Genomic DNA, 20,967 nt, shown 5'->3' on the forward strand with positions numbered 1-20,967 from the left:
TCTGTGCTAGGCGCCTGTACCTACGATTTCGTTCATTTACAGTAATCAGAAGAACATAGCAGCATACACTGGATTAATTTTTTCTGTCAACAAGAGTTATGAACTAACGCAGTATTATAGTACTGAAGTAGCTTTGGTGATGTTCTAATTTGTTCTGCATTTCATTTAAATACATAATTTGTTTCTCAATTAAATGATTGTCTTTTTTTAATACCTTCTTAACTATCTCCATGAAACTTCAGCTAATTAGGCCAACTGTTTAACTGGGCCAAAATGTGATCATCCCGATGTGTCCCAATTAACCAGAATCCACTGTGTTCTACATTTTGACCAGTTTGAGCTTGCATGAATGTCAACCAAAATTAGCTTTTGAAACAAGACAGCCTCTCTTTTCCAAGATATAAAGGAAATTAAACCAAAAACCGCTGGTAAGACAGCAGTTTCAGTAAAACCTTGGATCTCAATTCAGGTAAATTATTTAGAATGGGTCAATATAAAATGCTAGTGATGGTGGATGAAGTAGTTTTGAAGTGGCCATTTGGGGGCGCTCTTATACAAATAACAAGCAGAAAGCAACACTATTAATGGACAGACGTTATCTGGGAGAGACAGAAAGCATATAGAATTCACCTGGATGAAGTAAAAGACTGCACTCTCACTATAAAAAATATTTGCAATTCATTTAGACAATGGATGTGGGATACACTTCACAAGTGAACAATAAGATTTTTCCCAAACACTTTATGTTGAATTCTTGAACAATACAGTTGGCTCCAAAAATTAAATATGTAGTTGTGAGTTCACTGACCCTTGTAATGGAATGAGTCTAACCAGAAGAAGATAATCTTTTGCCATGTCTTGAGTAATCATACCACTGTAAAAGTGATGGCTAATTCATCTCCATTAATGACAGGGCGAGAAACTATTTCAATTTATTCTGCAGATACATTATTTGTAACATAGATATTAAGAGAAATTGAACAAAACCAAATTTTAAAAATTAGCGCTGAACATTAATGTTAATAATGTCTCTGATATTCTGCAGGTCTTTCCAATGCATTCCCAGGATAAAACTACTGCCTCTCAGGGGAGCACAATTTGTGGGAAAGCTCCAACAGCCTGAAACACTGTTCTAAGTACGACTGAGGATGTGTGTGTACCTGCATCATGTTTGGTGTTCACCTTGGCTTCTCATGACAGTTCGAATTCTGGCAATAACAACACCAGTAGCCCCAGTCTTGCACAGATCTAGGGCCATTGCTAGGAAAAATTCCTTCATTGTGGGTGAATTGATCACTTTACACATTGCACACAGTAATAACAGTAATCAAGAAGCCCTGGTTACAACTGGTTACAATTTTAATTGTGTCATACCTGAACATTGGTGGCGAAGACTCCTGAGGAGAAAGGAACAAATTGATTTTCAAGTTGGATTAAGGAAATGATTGAAGAAACACTTCATTGGTATGCAAGCTTATTTTGCAAATTACAGGAAGTTTGTTACAATTAACCTGTAATATGAACTAACAGATTAATTAGGGAAAATGAGTAGCCGCAGGTGCTTAAAATCATAGAAATCTACAGCACATTACAGGCCCTTCAACCCACAGTGCTGTGCCGACATAACCTACTCTAGAAACTGTCTAGAATTTCCCTACTGCTTAGCCCTCTATTTTTCCGTTCCATGTACCTATCTAAGAGTCTCTTGAAAGACCCTATTGTATCCACCTCTACCTCTCCTGTTGGTAGTTCTTTCCACACACTCACCACTCTCTGTGTGGAAAGACTTCCAAGCACCTTAAAACTATGCCCCTTCGTGGTGGCCATTCCAGCCTTGGGAAAAAGCCCCTGGCTACAAGATCATAAGAGGCATAGATAGGGTGGATACTCAGTACCTGTTTCCCAGGGCACCAAAAACAAACGCCAGAGGGCATATGTACAAAATTAAGGGAGGGAAGTTTAGGGGAGACATCAGGGATAAGTTTTTTTACACAGAGAGTTGTGAGTGCCAGGAATGACTTGCCAGGGATGGTGGTGGAGGCTAAAACATTAGGGGTATTTAAGAGCCTCTTGGACAGGCACATGGATGAAAGAAAGATAGAGGGTTATGGGGTAGTGTGGGTTTGGTACTTTTTTTTTTAAAGGATTATATGGGTCGGCACAACATGGAGGGCTGTAGGGCCTGTACTGCGCTGTAGTGTTCTATGGCTCTAGCCACACGATCAATGCCTCTCATTATCTTATACATCTGAAATCTGAATGTAAAACAGGAAATTTTGTATGTACTCAGTAGGTTAGGCAGCATTCTTGGACAGAGAAGATCAGAAGTAACGTTTCAAGTCAAAAGACAAGCTGCTGGAAGAACAGAGGATGGTTGACCCTTCGGCTCGAGACGGGACCCTGCATTAGGACTAAGGGTGGAGGAGGAGGAGAGCTTCCCGGCCATCTCCGCTCCACACGTTCAGTTCTGAGGCAGGGTCTTGACCCAAAACATCAACCATCCTCTTGCCTCCTCAGCTACTGCTTGGCGTGCTGAGCCCTTCCAGAAGTTTATTTCTAGATTCCAGCACTGTGTTCTCTTGTGTCTCTCAGGGTGATGACCTTTCACCTGACCTATTCAGTGTTGGACTAACTATTCTGTTGGCATGTCCTGTTCACGACTCATCATGATGCCTAGAGTGGGGAAACCCAATCTGAGGACTGATGGGCATCTTTATTTCTTTTTATTTGTACGTACATCACAATAACATGCCTTTCCAGCCCAACTATACCAGTGTGACCTATTAACTTACTGACCTGTATGCCTTTGGACAATGGGAGGAAACCAGAGCGCCCGGAGAAAACCCACGAGGTCACGGGGAGAACGTGCAAACTCCTTACAGAGGCAGAATTTGCACCCAGACTGCTGGTGCTGTAGTAGTGTTATGCTGATGTGTCACCGTGACGCTACTGATGGGGCATTTAATTCCTGACAAACCTGCCCAGTGGTACCCGTCTTCTTGGAGAAGCTGGCTGGCGAGCTTGGATCGGTGACCCTGCAGAATCTGCCTGACCCAGCAGCAGCTGTGCAGACGGTCATGAAGAGCATGGAATTAGAGGAAATCGACGGTGATGTATTTGGACCGTATCCACATTACAGCAGCGTGGGCATGCTCCGAGGGCACCAGAATGTGTGGCGACGTTTGCAGGCTGCTTGCAGCATGGTTGTTAATGCAAATGACACATTTCACTGTGTGTCTCGATGTGCAAGTGATAGGTAAATGCATCGAAGCCTGAGTAACGGGGAGCAGACAACTGTGGCTGCGAATTAGCTGCCTCTCTGTTACTGTGCTACGGGGTGGAGGATACCAGGCAGTGACATTTACAGAACTACAGAATCCCTCCTGGGTAGCAAACACTAAGGGCTCCTTTTAACCATCCCTGAACTGTTGCCTTTCCTTGCTAAACTTCACATGTGGAGTTGCTGGAGCGTAGGTAACCCCATCCTGAGCCCCGGTGCGAGATCTTGACACGAGACGTTGACAATTCCTTCCCTCCCGCAGATGCTGCTCAACCTGCTGAGTTCTTCCAGTGGACTGTTGCTCCAGATTCCAGCATTTGCAGTCGCTTGAGTTCCCACAAATAAACCTATCTAATTCTGCTTATTCTCTCCAGATGGAAGTAAGATCACGTCAGAATGTCTAATGCCAGAAGTGGAATATCAGGACCTGACATGTTAAAGCAACTTTTCTACAAGTTTTCAATATCATTCAAACTAACTTGTCAAAAACTTACCGCTTCATCTGGAACTTCGTACACATCTATGAGGGGAAGACACATATTAAAATAAGATAAGCAGCAAATACATTAAGATGTTTCTTAAATTTCAAACGTTTCAAATTTGTTTATTGCATGTTGATGTTTGCATTTATGAGTCAGATTTGCCATTTCAAATTCCACTTTACATCAACTCACAGTGGCAATTTTGTTAAAATAATAGATGCTCTCGGCATAACATTATTCTGTGATTATGGAAAGAAATATAAAATTTGAAATATCAAATGCTGAAATAAATGAATCCCTTCTGCCTACGCAATGCCCATAACCATTCATCTTCTGCACATTCATGCCCCTTTCTAAGAGCCTCTTAAGCACCTCTGTCATATTTGGCTCTAGCACCACCCCAGCAGTGCATTCCAGGTAGCCACCACTCTCTGCAAAAACTTGCCCTTCACACCTCCTTTGAACTCGTCCCCCTCTCCCTTTAAATGCCTACCACAGAGACTGAAGCGTCTCTTCGACAGGATTTGCTTAAGTTCTCCAATGTACTAGAATTGTTCTGAATGTGCTGGCCCAGTTTAATTACTTTACTGACATGGGATATTGATCAGAATTCCTAGCATTTGCCCCTGTTGTCCATCTTTGAAAGAACGCGGTGCTGTTCTGGGGATCTGAGGCTCCATGGGTATCTGGGGTGGAGAAGATGGACTAGGACAAAATCTTTCAGATGGATAAGGAAATTCCTTTGTTCCTCAATCAGCCAGATTTAAAAAGTCATTCGCACTTCGATTCTACAAAAGCAACTATCAGGTGGTATTGGGTTGCCTTAGCCTTGGTCTCTTGGGTCCGATGTTGCATTTGTATTTCTAGCCACCAGGGGGCGGAACACACCACAAATTCATCCATAAAAAGCCAGGCGTTAAAATGGTGTGATTAGTATCTTTTAAAAAGGTAGCACACCTTAACTGGAGTGTACCTGTCTGGATTCAGTAAAAAAAAATGAGAATAGTAATTTTTGTATGCTTTTCCATACAACAGTTCCAAGATTTGCTTTATTAAACTTATTGTAAATCATAACAGTATAACTACTGAAAAGACTATTTTGATTTTAACTTTGGCACAGTGTTCCTTCAGTACTAACGAACGTTTCTATATTCAAGATTGTTTAATGTAATTTCCTGTACACAGGTGAAGGTAGAATGAAATAACTGGATCCAATGCAGACCAAAAAATCCCGAACACCACAACAACAAGAATAATAATAATAAACACAATAAATATAAATACTTAAGATAGCATATATACAAAGGTCGATTGTATGCTCATAAAGTGACGCTAGGTTGTACATAAGGTGACTGATGGGAAATAATAAAGTAGTGGTCGAGTTAGTGGGTGGAGGTGTTGATCAGACTTACTACTTGGGGAAAGTAACTGTCTTTGAGTTTGCTGGTCCTGGAATGGGTGCTACCTAGCCTCTTCCCTGATAGGAGCGGGACAAACAATACATGAGCAGGGTGTACGTGATCCTTCATGATGCTACTGGCCCTGTTTGGCACCTTTAAGTATATATGCCTTTGATGGCAGACAGGCAGGTCTAGTGATGCGTTGGGGAGTTTTGACTGCCCGTTGTAATATCTTCTTGTCCGCTGCCAAGCAGTTTCCGTACCAAGCAAAGGGTCAGCCTGTTAGCATGCTCTCTACCATGTATCTGGAAAATGACATTGAGTATAGGTGTCCATAGTCCAGCTCTCTTCAGCCTCTTCAGAAAGCAGGGGTATTAGGGAGCTTTCTGATTGTGAAGGATGTGTTCTGGGACCATGAGAGTTTCTGTGAGATCTGCACTGCCAGGAGTTTGAACCTGCTCTCAGTTTCCACCGCTGTGCTGCTGATGTAAAGGGAGGTGTTAGTGGTGTGAGTTCTCCTGAAGTCGATAACCATCCCCTTTGTCTTGTAAACATTAAATAGGAGGTTACTTGCCCTGCACCAGGCCTTGAGCTCTTCCACCTCCTCTCTGTAGGCCTTCTCATCGCTGTTGGTGTTGAGTCCCACCTCTGTTGTGTCACCAGTGAACTTGATTTTGTGATTCTTGGGTATTTGGCCGGGCAGTCATGTCTAAGCAGAGTGTAGAGTAATGGGCAGAGCACACCTGTACTGAAGATGACGGCCAGGGACTATCTGAGGTCCGTTTGTTAGAAAGTTGCTTATTTAGACCAAGGAATATGAGTTTGTTCACCAAGGTCTGTGGAGCAATAGTGTGGAATGCTGAACTGAAATCCATATAAGACTTTTGTGTACATCTGCATATCCAGGGTGCCTAAGACTTCTGTACAGTATGGTAGGAATTTTATATATTGCACTCTACAGCTGCCACACAAAAAGAGACACAAATTTCACAACATACGTGTGTGGTGATAAACTTGATTCTAATATGGGTCTCTATTGTGGAGTGAGAGAGGGAAGGGGGCAGGGAGAGGGGAAAAGGGGTAGGGAGAGGGGATGATGGTGGCTGATTTAAAGCAGGTGGGGAGAGCAGCCTGGAAGATGTTCATGAGGATGCCAGTGAGTCGGCGTGCACACTCCCCGAGTACTTGGCCTGCAATGCTATCTGGCCCGGCTCCCTTACTGGGGGTTGGCTCCCTGTAAAGTCTTTCTCCCATCCATTGCTGTTAGACAGTGGCTGATCACCAGGGAGAGGGGCAGCTTTCGTGGTGAGTGTTGCATGGCTTGCCTCACAGCGTGCCTAGACGTTGTTTAGAGCGTCAGGAAGGGAGGTATCACCGACAGTCGATGCTGTTGTTCCTGCATAGTCAGTAATGCTCTTGATGCCCATCCCATAAGCTAGGAATCCTTATCAGACAGGTATTCCTGTTTTTTTTTGTGTGTAATCCATCTTTGCCCTCTTGATGCCTGAGATGCAGTTTCTCCGAAGTGCTCTGAGAGCTTCCACCAGACTTGAGGGCCGCGTCCCAGGCTTCTAGTAGGGAGCACACCTCTGCATTCAGCCAGGTTGGGCTGTGAGATGGCAGTTCTTGATATACCAGCATTGTCTATACACTTACTGATGTAGCCAATAATGGACAAGGCACATTCCTCGAGTTCTGTGTCTACTCTGTTTGTACTGGCCTCCTTCAACATTTGCCAGCTGGTCTGTTCAAAACAGCCCTGAAGCATAGAAATGATCTCATTAGGACATACAGTGAAGGTCATCTTGGCTGGTTTCTCCATTTTCACCAGTGCTGGGATTAATGTTGTGGCGAGGTGGTCAGAGAGGGAGGGTGTGGGTTGGCTTTCTAAGTATGTACTGTGTCTGTTTGTTCCCCTAGTGGCCATGGTGATGTATTGGTGGAATTTGGGTAAAATATCCTGCACGCTAGAGTGACTGAAATCTTGGAAATTATGAAGAGACCATCTGGATGCTTGTTTTGTAGAGAGCTGATAATACTGTAACGTTCTCCCAGTGCACCATTGGCATTTGTGCTCGGGGGGGGGGGGGATGTAGATAGCCGTGATGAACTCAATTGTAAACTCCCTGTGCAGGTAATGTGGCCGACATTTAATTGTAAGCTGCTCAACTGCCCCAGAACAGTGACTGCTACCATAGATGAGTTTGTGCAACAACCCTCGTTAATGCACACACAGTTCCTCCTCTTTGGATTTTCCCCGACAGGGAGTTCATGTCCGCGTGCAACAGAGTCATCCCTTTGTGTGGAAGTGCAGAGTCAGGCACGCTGTTACTCATCTCGCGTTCACTCCAGCTCAGTGAGTCCAGTTTATTTTCTGGCGAGCGGACATTGGCCAGGAAAAGCGATGGTATGCCAGTCTAGTTGGATTCGCTCTCAGCCTCGTTAGCGCCCAGATCCCCTGCCAAGCTTTTGCTTCCTCTCAAGCTGTCTGCATCTGCCACCTCCTCGGCTTCGACCAGGTCACCATCACCGGGTCTGGTGTCTGTGGAATCCCTTCTCCACTGAGCCTCATTATTAATTCTGCTGCTGGCGGATTAAATATAATTTAGACCAGGAGTTCAGCTGTGCTGTATTTGCAGATCTTTAGATGACTGAAATCCCAACTAGAAACTTTGAAACACTATCTAAGAAATCTGAATTGGGATGCATTAACTATAAGCAGATGTTGCACAAATTTAGATGGTTTTGTTTGGATCATCGGAGGCTTGGGAGGGGACCTGGTGGATGAATATAAAGAGGCATAAATAGGGCAGATAGGACAACAAGATCAAATAGAAGAGGCCTACATTTACGGTAGAGGGGGGAAAGCTTAATGTAGATGGACGAGGCAAGTTTGCTCATCATATAAAGAGAGCTAGGTGCCTGGAATGCCTGGAGGTGGCAGGAGCAGGTATGACAGCAATGTTTAAGAGGTACTTGGATGGGCAGGGAATGGTGGGCTATGGGCCATGTTCAGGCAGATGGGGCTTGTCGGCCACGGTTGGCAGCTCATCTAGGGGAAGGAAAACTCTGATCTCAAACTTCCACTGCCTCGAGCCTGTAGGAGGGAAAAATCCGGAGCTGGAGCCCCTGAGGTAATATTGAGTTCAATGCTGACTGGCAACTCCTGCCACACTTCTGATACCAAACTGCACTGGTCTCCGCCGTTCCTTTGGGCCATCAGATGTGTGGGGAGGGGGAGCTTGCTACAGGGGCAACAGCTTGCTCTCCATATCGTACTGCCCAGGCTTGCATATCGTGTAGACAGCTAAGACACAATATCCATGGTCAATTCTGACTGTCAGAGACCCTCACTCACCTCACAGGCACATGGTATTAGTTTAGCTCAACATCACGGTTGGCCAAAGGCTCTACTGTTCTACGCTCTATATATTGAAGGGCTAATTCCAAAATTATGCTCATTTACGATTTTTCTTACCTTGTGCGCTTTCTGTGTGCAATTGTGCCTCAGATGCAGATTGATCTGGATAAAAAATATAATGAAGACATTTGACCTAAACGTGCAGGTTCTATGAAATAGAGAATGCGAAATCATAACTCCTTCATGAACTAACTACCGGTCTTGTAGTTACTTCATTCAATCACAAGCCACATTCTATTCCACATTCAGTTATTTCACTGATCCAAGATAAAACGTGGCACAAACCAGAATCGTTCACCATAATGTATACTTAGACATGTTTCAAATTGCACACCTAGGAATAATACAGGCTCGATGATATTGCACAGCTCTTGAACATTTTGGCTATAAAAGCTTTAAGTTATTATAATCTATACTAACCAAAATAAAGAAAGAGTTTGATGTTAAACAGCAGTTACCATGGAAAGAAATTTTCCATCACAACTAATATCCTACCTCGATCATTCCGTCCCACCAAGTTGTTGATCTACCTGTGGTCAGAGAAGGAAGCAAAATCATGGAGGGGAATATTCCCTTCATGTTCTTGCCCGGCCATGTCTCCCATTCCTCATTTCCTGGCCTTAGTTATAGATAATACACTTGCCTGTGCGTGGGAAGGCTTGGCGCAAACAACTTAAGGAACAGGAGCAGGAATGAGGTATTTGGCTGTTCCACCTTTCATCAAGATCTTAGCTGATGATTGGCCTGGATTCCATCGACTTCCTTGTTCTTCATTAACCAAAGAGTTGACAAATCTATTTCAGCATTCAATATTTTACATAATTTGCTAAGTTCCGTAGGGTAGAGATTTCCCAAGATATACAACTTCAGAAACTGCTTCTCATCTGCAGTCGTCACCATTTATAGTGAGATTGTGCCTGCTGGTTCTGAACTCTCACCCCACAGGAAGTATCATCACAGAACCCATGTCCTCAAGCTAACTTACCACTTAATCAATAAGTTTATTTCTCAATCTAAATTCCAGTTCATACAGGCACAATTTCCGTAACTTCTCCTAATATCATAGCCACTTCAATGCAGGATGTCAGGATTCCCTGACGAAGGGCCTTGGGCCGAAACGACGACAGCTTACTCTTTTCCACAGAATGTATTTGGACTGCTGAGTTCCTTCAGCTTTTTGTGTGTGTTGCTTGGCTTTCCAGCATTTGCAGATTTTCTTGTATTTAGGAGGTCAGAGTATTTTAAAAAAAAACAGAGAGTAGTGGGTGCTTGGAACACCTTGCCGGGTATGGTGGTGGAGGCAGTGATGTTTAAAAGCCTTTTTGAAAACCACATGGATGAAAGAGTAAAGAAGGGCTATGGGGGAGGGAGGCATTGGATTGGTCTTGGAGTAGCTAAAAGGTTGGCACTACGTTGTGGGCCAAAGAGCCTGTACTGTGCTGAAATGCTGCATGTTGTGTTCTCGCACCAACTCAAAAAAAGCATACCCTTCCTTACATAAGGAGATCAAATCTGTATACCGTGTTCCAAGTGCAGTCTGTATAGTTTCATTTCTATGACTGATCACCTGCCATACTTACAGTATATTCTAACTTTACTGAACACAAGAAAAATTACAGAAATATCTACCAGAGCATCATTCCTTGTTTCATCATAGCTAAACTGAATAATAGGTTGGCTGAACAGTTCAAAGGTGAGCAATGTGGGATCCAACATATCTTTGAAAAAGTTACAACTATGCTCAGAATGATCGATTGCAGAGATACAAAAGAATCAGGCAAGTTTTAGCAAAGTGGTAGCTATATTCCAGGCAGTACAAAGACAATTTATAGTACACTTTCCATATAGGTTTGTTCTCATGTCAGTGGGCATCCCTGGTGAAAATATGCAATACCCTGTTTAGTTTTCAAATGGTCACATGGCTATTATAGTGACATTAGATGAACTGCTCTATAATTAAAAGCTGCTGTATATAGAACAAGATATAATAAATTCTATTAAAATTATCTGAGTACCTGAAGTATGTTGATATCCTGCTTTGGGACTGGAGGATAAGCCTGTTGCCTTGTTGGATGGCTTAACTGCTCTGTTCACTACAGGGGCTAGAGATAAAGATGAAAAATTAGTTTAGATTTATTGGAAGCTTTTTTTTATTAAAAAGTAGCATAAACTTGAAAAACACAGAAATAATCTTTGCAATTTATACTCCTAATATGTAGTTTCATGCCCTGGGGCACTCAAGGAAATTGGGTGTGAAAGTGTGGAAAAAATGGGCAGATATTATCTCTCAGTATTAATACTGCATTCGAACACAAACCATTTCTCAGTATATTCCTTGATGGTAGTTCAACCTTGGTTACACTGGATTTTTGTTTTAGCTAATTCTCCTGAAATCTGAGCCTGCACGACCTTTAATACTAATTATAAGTAAGTGGAGGACAATGGTATCACCTTTGGATTAAAAGTAACAAAAGTAACATTGTCAGTTAGTACGAACTGCATTGTTTGCAGGCCTTTGAAGAAACTCCAAAAAAAATTAATCCTTAAATTTAGAAAGAAACGAAGTAAATGGTGCTGATCAGATATTTTACTGTCATTTTCCATTATTTAATTTGAATTGATGAGTGTCAGATCAACTACTAATATAAAACGCTTCTCTGGTGTGAAGATTTCAGGTTCACTTGTATTAATCTAACTGCTACAAGAACTGCCTTTCAATATATATATATTCTGGTTACTTTTAAAGAGCAAAGAATTATGTTCCAATTACATTCTAAAATGCTGTGTTAGTTCATAGCAGATGTCATGTTTGGCAGTCTACAAATATATTGAATAGTATCTGGAGAGTTCAAAAATATTCTCAAAATTAGTGTTTTCTGTATCTGAATATCCCACTATATCCAAACAGAAACACCATCTGAGGATCTTTAATTTCCTTTTACAGCCAAAGCAAAGTCCAGTTATTCTTGTTATAAAAACCGACAAGACAACACCCTACATGAAATAGTAGTAATATATTGAACAGATAATGGACTTAAAGTGCTAGGGCCCTTGTAAAAGTACTCAGGGAATCACACCAGCTTTGTGTAAGGCTCCATGTGTGGTATTTGGCGATTCACATAACAGAATGGGCCTCCAGTGAGGAAGTATCTATAGGCAGGTCAGAAAACAGTAGAAAGGGTAGGATTGAAGATTAGGAAGAAAGATGATTAGGATTCAGACAGGAAGGTCCAGATGGTAAGGCGAATATCCTAGAAGTGTGTGAGATTAGTGGGGGGGGGGGGTGTCAAGAGAGGAGAAAAGTCGTGGGGGAACTGCAAAATTATATTTCTGAAAAATTATACTGTGGGAAATGGTGGGTGGGTTGCTGTTTGGAGAGATGCGGAAGTGAGAAAAATAATCGGGAAGCTGACTGAAGTGAGGGGCACATCTTTAAGTTTGGGGGAGTGGAGAACTGGGGTGAAACCCTGAGGCCTCATCTTCCATCCGCTGCCCAGAGAAGGCTGCAGACCGTAAGTCAATGATACAGCGGGTCTTAACCATTAACTTAAGGTCTATTGCAGCATTCGAGGCCGACACCACTTGTAGGTCTCATATGTATAATTTCACACATAGTTAAAATGCCTTGTAACATTATTGTGCCCGACCCTGGGGTTCTGCACCTGTGAAGCTTGAAAGAAAAACGCCAATCAAAAGTCTGGTTGGTTGCTACTGATGATTGCATTCAGTGAACTTAAAAGATCATATTGTGCAGCAAAAGTACATATTGCACTATTGAGCAAAAGTCCTGTTCAATCTATTTACATTGACAGCAAGTCCCTGGGCAGCATAAAGAGATCAGCACAAGAATGGAGTGGGGGTTTTAGTGTGTTATAGATTTATCTGAATAGATTTAAAAGCAGGTATGAAAAATACAGCAAGTCTGCTATCTATAGTTGGCTCTACTTCATAAGGATTAAGAGATTCTTATCAGTCTTATTTCCACGCTAGAATGATTTTACCCCACTTTTCTAGCCTTTTTGAAGACTTTTAAATTTGTAGCCCACGCGCTCAATTTCCAGTTTAAAAGGATTGATCTTTTCACATCTTCACTAATTTAGAAAGCTGTTCATGTTTCTATTCACTTGTATGCATCTTAATTATGGAACTAAACATAATTGTTTCAAATTTGATTTCATCTTAATAATTATATCCTGGCAAGCCCAAAGGACAAATATGAAATTGGCTTCAAGACAGATGTAGAAATATAAAAAAAAATCAGCTAATTAGTCTGCCTAGCATTTTCCATTTTTGGTCCTCTGTGCTGAATTGCTCAAAGGATAGGAAAGTGACATTGACTAACATTGATCAGGCATCTATTACAGCCACCTGTGAGAAATCAAGCCTTTCCATTCTGTGATCATGCCTTGGCTGAATCAACAAGCAAAGCGCTGGAGAAATTCAGCAGATCGAGCAGCATCCGCAGGGAGAAAGGGATTGTTGTGGTTTTGGTTTGAAACCCTACATCGAAATATAACTATGCGGAATCTGACAAGAGCTGTGATCCATTGGCTTCTGAGGAGCCACATTCCGTAACCTGCATCCATGCTTTCCATACACATGTCATCGCTGTGGCAATTCTCTAGATTAACTTTCTTTGGTTACACTCATCATAATGCTGCGCACATTCAGCTTCTGGTGCACAGCTAGTGCTTCTGACTCTTGTCAACCGCCGTCTGTGAGAACTTTGCATGATCTCTGTGGTCCTGTCCTGCTTCTCTGCACATCCAAAGGAGCGGCCATTGATGGGAATGGGAGAGGGAATACATTGCAGGGGAATGAGATTGATCAGATCACACTGAGAGCTTGCACAGACTCGATGGGCCGTAATTCCTTCTTTGAAGTGGTGAAAAATATGAGATGCAAGAACTTACGTTTCATTGTTGGTGAAGGAGCCCTTTCCTCTTTGGGGTCAATGTATGCATCATCAGATTCATTATCCTTCATTGGGACAATATAATCACCCTGCAATTAAAGAAACATTATCTCAATAAGACAGAAACACTGAAATAAAACAACAGCTGTTGAGCAGTCTGCGAACTCCAATCACCAGGTACTTTTGCAGGATATGTATGTGATTTTGTGCTCCAAACCCATGGTTTTATATTTTTATATTGCTTGGTGAAAGAGGCTATTCCTTTCAAACAAGCTGTTCTCTAGAGAAATCATTTTCTATAAGCACTCTTAGTGTTCACACTGAATATATTTATATTTATTTACTTTATTTCTTGAGATATAGTGTGGCACAGGCCCTTCTGGTCCTTTGAACTGCACTGCTCAGTAATCTCCCAGCTTACGGGACAATTTACAATGACCAATTAGCCTACCAATCGGTACATCTTTGGACTGTGGGAGGAAACCCAAGTGGTTCAAGGGGTGAACATACAAACTCCTTACAGATGATGTCAGAATTGAATGCAGATGCTCTGCATTTCAAATCATATTTTAATGTCCTGGACACCTACATATTTGTTTCTTAGAAATGGAACATAATTTCTCCTTAACTTTTTCTAACGGAGATTTTAAATGTGGGTTGACTTCTTCAGAACTCAAAATTCCAACTTTTACATAATTTTTTTCTATTTCTGAAAGTATGTGTGACACTTCACACATGAATCATGAATACTTCACAACATGGCAAGCATAGAGCATTAATCTTACTCAATGCACAGACTTGTGCATTTAGGCAATTATTTGCTTTTGCCACTTTGACAATGCCTCAAAGCTTATTTATGGAATAAACTTTAAGGCATAAACTCGAACATTACATATGTGAATATGAGATAATAAAAAAAGTCCTTAACACACAGCACATCTGTGGAGATTTTATGATTTATCTCAATGATCTATCATCAGAATATTTACAAGCCCTTTTTTTTAGTTTTATAATTGCACATTTCATGAAGTGAAAATCTAAGGTGCATGGTGCAGCCATAATCAATGTTCAAACAAGTAACAAAGAAATCAAAAGCTAATCAAAAGAACTGTACTTGAGTGAAGCCAGATTTGTACTTTTGAAAAGCTGCCTATTTCAATCCTGAGGACGCAAGTACCTCAGGGCAACAAAAAAAAAAAGCCATAATTTTATGGTGTCTTAATATATTTATTCCTTAGATCACAGAGAAATGGAATCAGATGCTGATATTACAGTAGCTACACAGAGAGATGAAGCAGAGGAGATGGAAACAGTCACGTATCCTTGACAATATCTGCTTAACCTCTCCATCACTTAACTCAATTAGATGTAAATGGGTTATACTTAGAGCTATTAAGAATTAGAAAGAGATCCACATCAAAATATCTGAATGAAAAATAATACTATTTTTATTGCATCCACACAGATGATCTCCTTTCTGCACGTTTAAATATTTTTTATCTTCAGTGTAGGTATACCCATAAACTTCAAACAGGCAAAGCCACTGATGACTGGCAGCCCCAAAAGGAACCATCAACACTCCTCAGATATCCATGCATCTGACTGAACACTTCATTGCTGGAGTCAGCACTAAGCCCTGTGACTGAACATTGTCACACTGAGAAAATGGCCGGAGACAAGCAGCTGTATATCAAAGTCCACTGGAGTATGATCACCAATGTCATTCATCAGAATGGTGTCATCAACCCCATTGAAAAGTGAAGTTAGGTGTTTTCCAGATTGTATTGTAATGCTTTTAATGATTTGTTTGTATTTTAAAATCTTTAATTACATTTTTAACATTTAATTATTGAAATCTATCTGAATAGTTTCTAAATGACTCTGACAATTAAAATCTGTGGACCATTAAACTGCAGTGTTCAAAAGGGAATTGGATGAGCATACAAGAGGAAATACTGTGCAGGGTCAACTTTGCTATTCCTGGCTCATAGTCACATACTGAACTGCTTCTCACCTTCTGGAAAAGACTTGCAATTTTTGGGGTACAGTTGTTTAACGGAGTAAGATCCCTTTAATGTTTTTGACCATACCTCATCATCTTCCTTTTGGCCCATCTTCCGAGCGGCATGTGGCAGTGGAGGAGTCTTTCGCTTGTTTGGAACAGGATTTGGCTTTGAGGGGGGGACTGCTGGCCGGCTTCCTGGTCGATTGTCTATAGGAGTGATAAGGGGGAAATGAATACTTCATTTACAGTAGATTTGAAAACAGCCGCCATCACAGTACACTGACATTTTGCTTGGCGTTCAGGATGCTTCCCCAAGAATAACTCTGTTAATGGAATCAGTGGTGAAAGATGTCATTATGGCATTACAGTTAGACATCCATACTGTCAGGGCATCTGATGAGCACTTGAAATCAGCAAAGCAGAGTAGGGTACAGACCAAGAACAGAGATGGTCAGATGATGTGACAATATATAAAATATGAAGGTAAGCTAACCAATAGTATAAAAGAGGATACCGAAAGGTTTTACCAGAAAAACAAAGAGTGAAATAGAGGTGACACTGGTAAATAATACTGGAGAGGTAGAAATGGTGGACAAAGATAAACAAGTATTTTGCTTCAGTCTTCACTGTGGAAGACACCAGCAGTGTCAGAAATTTGAGTGTGTCAGGGGGCAGAAGTGAGTGCGGTTTCTTTTATTAAGGAGAAGGGGCTTGGGAAACTGACAGGTTTGGTAGATGAGTCACCTGGACCAGATAGGCAACATCCCAGGGCCCTGAAAGAGGTAGCTGAAGATATTGAAGAGGTTTTAGTAATGATCATTCAAGAATCTCTAGATTCCAGAAAACTGGAAAATTGCAAATGTCATTTCACTCTTTAAGAAGGAAAGGAGGCAAAAGAAAGGAAATTATTGGCGACACACACAAAATGTTGGAGGAACTCAGCAGGTCAGGCAGTATCTATGGAAAGGAATAAAGACTTTATTTTTTTCTATAGATGCTGCCTAGCCTGCCGAGTTCCTCTAGCATGTTGTGTCTGTCTCCTTGGACTTCCAGCATCTGCAGATTTTATTGTGTTTGTAAAGGAGATTACAGGCCAGTTAGCTTGACTTCAGTAGTTGGAAAAATGTTGGAGTCCATTATTAAGGATGCAGTTTCAGAGTGCTTGGAGGCACACAATAAAATAGGCCAAAGTCAGCTGGGTTTTCTTAAGGGGAAATCTTGCCTGACAGATCTGTTAAAATTGTTTGAGGAAATAGCAGACCGGATAGATAAAAGAGAGTCGGTGGATTTTCAGAAGCCCAAGTGAATCCTCAATGCAAGGTCAACTTGCTGGTTGAGTTGATGGCAAGGAAGGCAGATGCAATATTAACATTCATTTTGAGGTGACTAGTATATAAAAGTAAGGATATAAATCTGAGGCTTTATAAAGCTTTAGTCACCCCACACTTGGAGTATTGTGAGCAGTTTTGGGTCCCTAATCTAAGAAAAATGGGCTTGCATTGGAGAGGGTCCAGAGGAGGTTCATGAGAATGATTCTCGGAATGAGAGGGTTAATATATGAGGAGCATTTAGGAGAATGAGGAGAGATCTCATTGAAACCTATTGAATAATGAAAGGCTTAGATACAGTGGATGTGGACAGGAAGTTACCTATAGTGGGAGAGTTTAAGACCAGCAGACACTGTCCCAGAATAGAGGGACATTGCTTTAAACAGAGATGAGGAGGAATTTCTTTTGCCAGAGGGTGATGAATCTGTGGAATTTATTGCCTCACAAAGCTGTGGGGGGGGGGGTTCTGTTTAAATCAGATATTGCTAGGCTCTTGATTAGTGAAGGAATCAAAAGGTTATGGGAAGGAGACATGAGGATCAGTTTGAGATGGATAACAAATCAACTATGATAGAATGATGGAGCAGAATCAATGGGCCAAATGGCCTAATTCTACTCATATGCCTTTTGGGATGAAGGGCCTGTGATGTATGACTCAAGCTGGAACATGATGAAAAGATGAAAATGTCTCTCCTGTGCTGCAATCAGCTGCCCTTTCCTCAGACTTCTCCTGAAATAACTCAATCAAAGCTTTCCTGTGGGGAACCATGCTGACTACCCCTGATTAGACTGTGCTTTTCCAAATACAACCCCTGAAGTTTTTCCCCCTGCACACTCAAGTGCTGCTTCATACGACTCGTTTCTGTAGGTTTGATTCCTGTTCACCGATGATTTAGTAAAGAGCCAGTGTTTAGCATTGGGAATCTGCTCCAATTTACTCAGGAATTATGGTAGCATTTTATAAAACTCTTGCCTTTTGGTTATTTGCCATTGAGTGTGGGGGGGGGGTGTAGATATAGAGATTTTTAATGGTTTTCTTCTTAATAAAATGAGTGAAGCTAGGGCAAATGTTTACCTGTGAAAAGGAGTGCTTTTGATAGAGGAGGGAGACAAAGGCAGTAGGTGCACCCCATTCTCCCATGAAGGCAAAAAATGCATATATTTAGACCGAGTGCATGAAAACATTCAGGACCTTCGTCATGGATTGATAATACCCCAGCGTCAGGTGGTGCATTCACTGAGTAATACACTGATTGTCAGGCAGTGGAGAACTGGAGACTGTGAATGAATGTAGAAGCAAGTGCCTTTGCTCAGGGAATGCATGAACTTAGTCCTCAAAAAAATTCACTCCTTATGTGTTCAAGTTTGGATTCTACAAAGAGGTTGACATAATCTATTCTGGCACTGAGCAACAAATCAAACTGACTGAATACAGAAAATGGGGTTATTAGCTTAAGACTAAAATTTGATTGTGACCATGGCTATTGAAAGGTGCTGATTGGCATGTGGGATCAATAGGGTAGGGGTCAGTGATGGTCATTAGGGAAATATCTAACTGTGTCATAAGTGCAGCGGAGATCATGTCTTATATATCTTTTAGAAGAGGTAGCCAAGAAGGTGGATGAAGGTATTGTGGTATATATGGCTTCAGAGAGACTTTTAACAAGGGCCTGTACTGTGTTGTACCGTTCTAAGGCCCCACCATGTGGCTGGCCCCGATGGTTAAGGCAGCTGGATGCAAATTTGGCTGAGTGGTAGTTTTAGGGAGTATTCTGGAGTTATGTGAATATAGCAGATATTACTAAAATCCAATCTTCAGGTTTTATTATAAGTTGAAAGCAGTAAATTGAAGTTGCAGGCATAGGCTGGGTCACAGACTAAGAGATTGCATCCACATCCGCCAAACGTTAAGGCAATAGGGTTGTATTAATCGGCCTGCATCAAAAATGGGTTTAAAGAATTTGCATCACTCTACCATTGTAAACATCGTGTAAATTCAGGGAAGTTCCAAATTAGTTTGTCTCAGATAAAGTATTTGAATATTTAAAGTGTCTCAGTTCTAGATATGCAATTCAAAGGAACCATTGTTAACCCAAAATATTGAAGTAAACAATGTCATTGTAACTATAGAAACTGTATTGAATCACCTACTGTTACCATTGATCTTAAGGATATAAAAATGGGATGTACCTTAAGTTTGGGAGACTCTATTGAGAGTGTCCCCATTTGTTTTGATTGAATTGAATTTTGGATTGAATTTCGGTTTATTGTCATTTAGAAACCACAACTGCAATGCAGTTAAAAAATGAAGCTACATTCCTCCAGAATGATATCACAAAAGCACATGACAAAGCAGACTACACCAGAAAATCCACGTAACGTTTGGTATTCCCCAAATCCAGAGTCCGGAGAGGCTGCTGCATATTAATATCACACTAGCATCTTAGTGCGTTCCCCGAAAAGAAGCTCCAAAGCCACCAGACAAAACAAGACTACCCAGTCACAGCAAGTCGGGAGACCAACTCTACCCCCCAACAAACCAAAAACTAAAGCTACAAGATCCACACAAAACCCCATAGTTACAACAGTGCAAACAATACCACAATTGATAAAAAAAACAGACCATGGGCACAGTAAAAATAGTCCAAAGATGTTAAAAGACTTTTGGTTCGAAAGAAACCACCACACAGTCTCCACAAGTCCTCAGGGTACCGACAGACTCGTCATCCCCATGCAGGCGGCAGAAGGGAATAACCCCGCTATGGACTTCCATGGCACTGCCAGACTCAGCCTTGCAGACGCGGCACACAGTGAAAGCACCCCGACTGCAGCGGATTCCGAGTCCGTCGAACCGCCGAGCCTCCAACCATCCCCTCTGGCACAGCCTCTCTGAGCACCATCCTCTGCCGAGCGCACTACGTCGCCCCCACCACCGGCAACGCGACCCTGAGGACTGGGGTCCTGTTCTTCCCAGCAGAGACCCGGACCTCACAACAGCAGCAGCAACGAAGAAGGCCTTCCTGGAGATTTCCAGATGTTCCTCCGTGCTCCCACGTCCGCTTTTCATCAGATTAGGATTGTGCACGGCACCCCGCTTGAAAAATAACAGATGTCAACTCCGGAGAGGCCGCTGCAAACTGCGTTGCACCACCATCTTGAAGATGTATAAAGACTTCTATATCATCAGCTTCAGAGTCTCTATGGTGGCTTCATTTAAACTCACAATAGTATGCAGAGTGTGTATTACAGGATGGGTATTTTCCTAACTGTAAGTCATAACGAGCGATTGGTGCAGGAACCTTTGCGATACAGATAAGTGACTTGGATGGGAATGTAGTGGTTCTGATTAGCAACTTTGCAGATGACACAAAAAGTGGTGGAGTTGTGGGTAACAAAGAAAGTTGTCAAAAGAAACAGTGAGGCATAGATCAGCTGGAAAGATGAACAGGACAAATGGCAGATAATATTTAATCCAGATGAGTGAAGTAATAAATTTTGGGAGATTAAATTCTGGTGGGACATACAGAGTATAAGGTAGGGTCATTAGCAATGTTTCTGTACATTGGGGTGCAAGTCCACAGCTCACCAAAAGTGGAGACAAAGGTGGATGGGCTAGTATAAAAGGCATTGAGCATGCTTACCTTCATAAGCCAAAGCATTGAGGATTGGGGCATCAAGCTGCAGTTGTACAAAACACTTAGACGGCAGTTGGGAGTGCCATGTATGGTTTTTGTTGAAGGATGTGGCAGCAGTAAAGAGTGTGCAGAGGAGCTTCACCAGGACTTTTCCTGGAACAGAGGGCTGTACTTATAAAGAACTGAATAGATAGGCTGGGTTTATTCTCACTGGAACATAAAAGGCTTAAGGGTGACTTTAGAGAAGGTTACAAAATTATGAGAACATCGATAGCACAGGCATTGTGTTTTACCCAGGGCAGGGAGCCTGGAACTGGAGGGCAGATGTTTGGGGTAGCAGGGGAGGAATTTAAAGAAGAAATGAGGGGTAGGTTTCTCACGCAGAAAAAGAGATACTTGGAATAAGGAGATGATGGGGGCAAATACAATTACAAGTTTATAAAAGTACTTGGGCAGGAAAGGCACTGTGGTATGGGCCCAAAGTGGACAAATGGGATCAGT

At 41.8% G+C, this 20,967-nt stretch overlaps 1 protein-coding gene across 6 annotated transcripts in view; it reads right to left on the minus strand.

The window, feature by feature from the left end:
- blnk (B cell linker) overlaps window positions 1-20,967 on the minus strand; it is a 208,435-nt gene that overhangs the window by 42,146 nt on the left and 145,322 nt on the right. For all 6 annotated transcript variants that reach the window (XM_059947616.1, XM_059947617.1, XM_059947620.1 and 3 more), the window contains 6 exons: window positions 15,589-15,710; window positions 13,497-13,587; window positions 10,599-10,685; window positions 8,641-8,685; window positions 3,775-3,800; window positions 1,375-1,397 (listed from right to left, as the gene is read on the minus strand). In XM_059947616.1, coding sequence (XP_059803599.1) covers window positions 1,375-1,397; window positions 3,775-3,800; window positions 8,641-8,685; window positions 10,599-10,685; window positions 13,497-13,587; window positions 15,589-15,710 — 394 coding nt within the window. The remainder of the gene's footprint in view (window positions 1-1,374; window positions 1,398-3,774; window positions 3,801-8,640; window positions 8,686-10,598; window positions 10,686-13,496; window positions 13,588-15,588; window positions 15,711-20,967) is intronic.

Source organism: Hypanus sabinus, chromosome 22 (genome assembly GCF_030144855.1).
Source record: "Hypanus sabinus isolate sHypSab1 chromosome 22, sHypSab1.hap1, whole genome shotgun sequence".
NCBI classification, from domain to species: domain Eukaryota; kingdom Metazoa; phylum Chordata; class Chondrichthyes; order Myliobatiformes; family Dasyatidae; genus Hypanus; species Hypanus sabinus.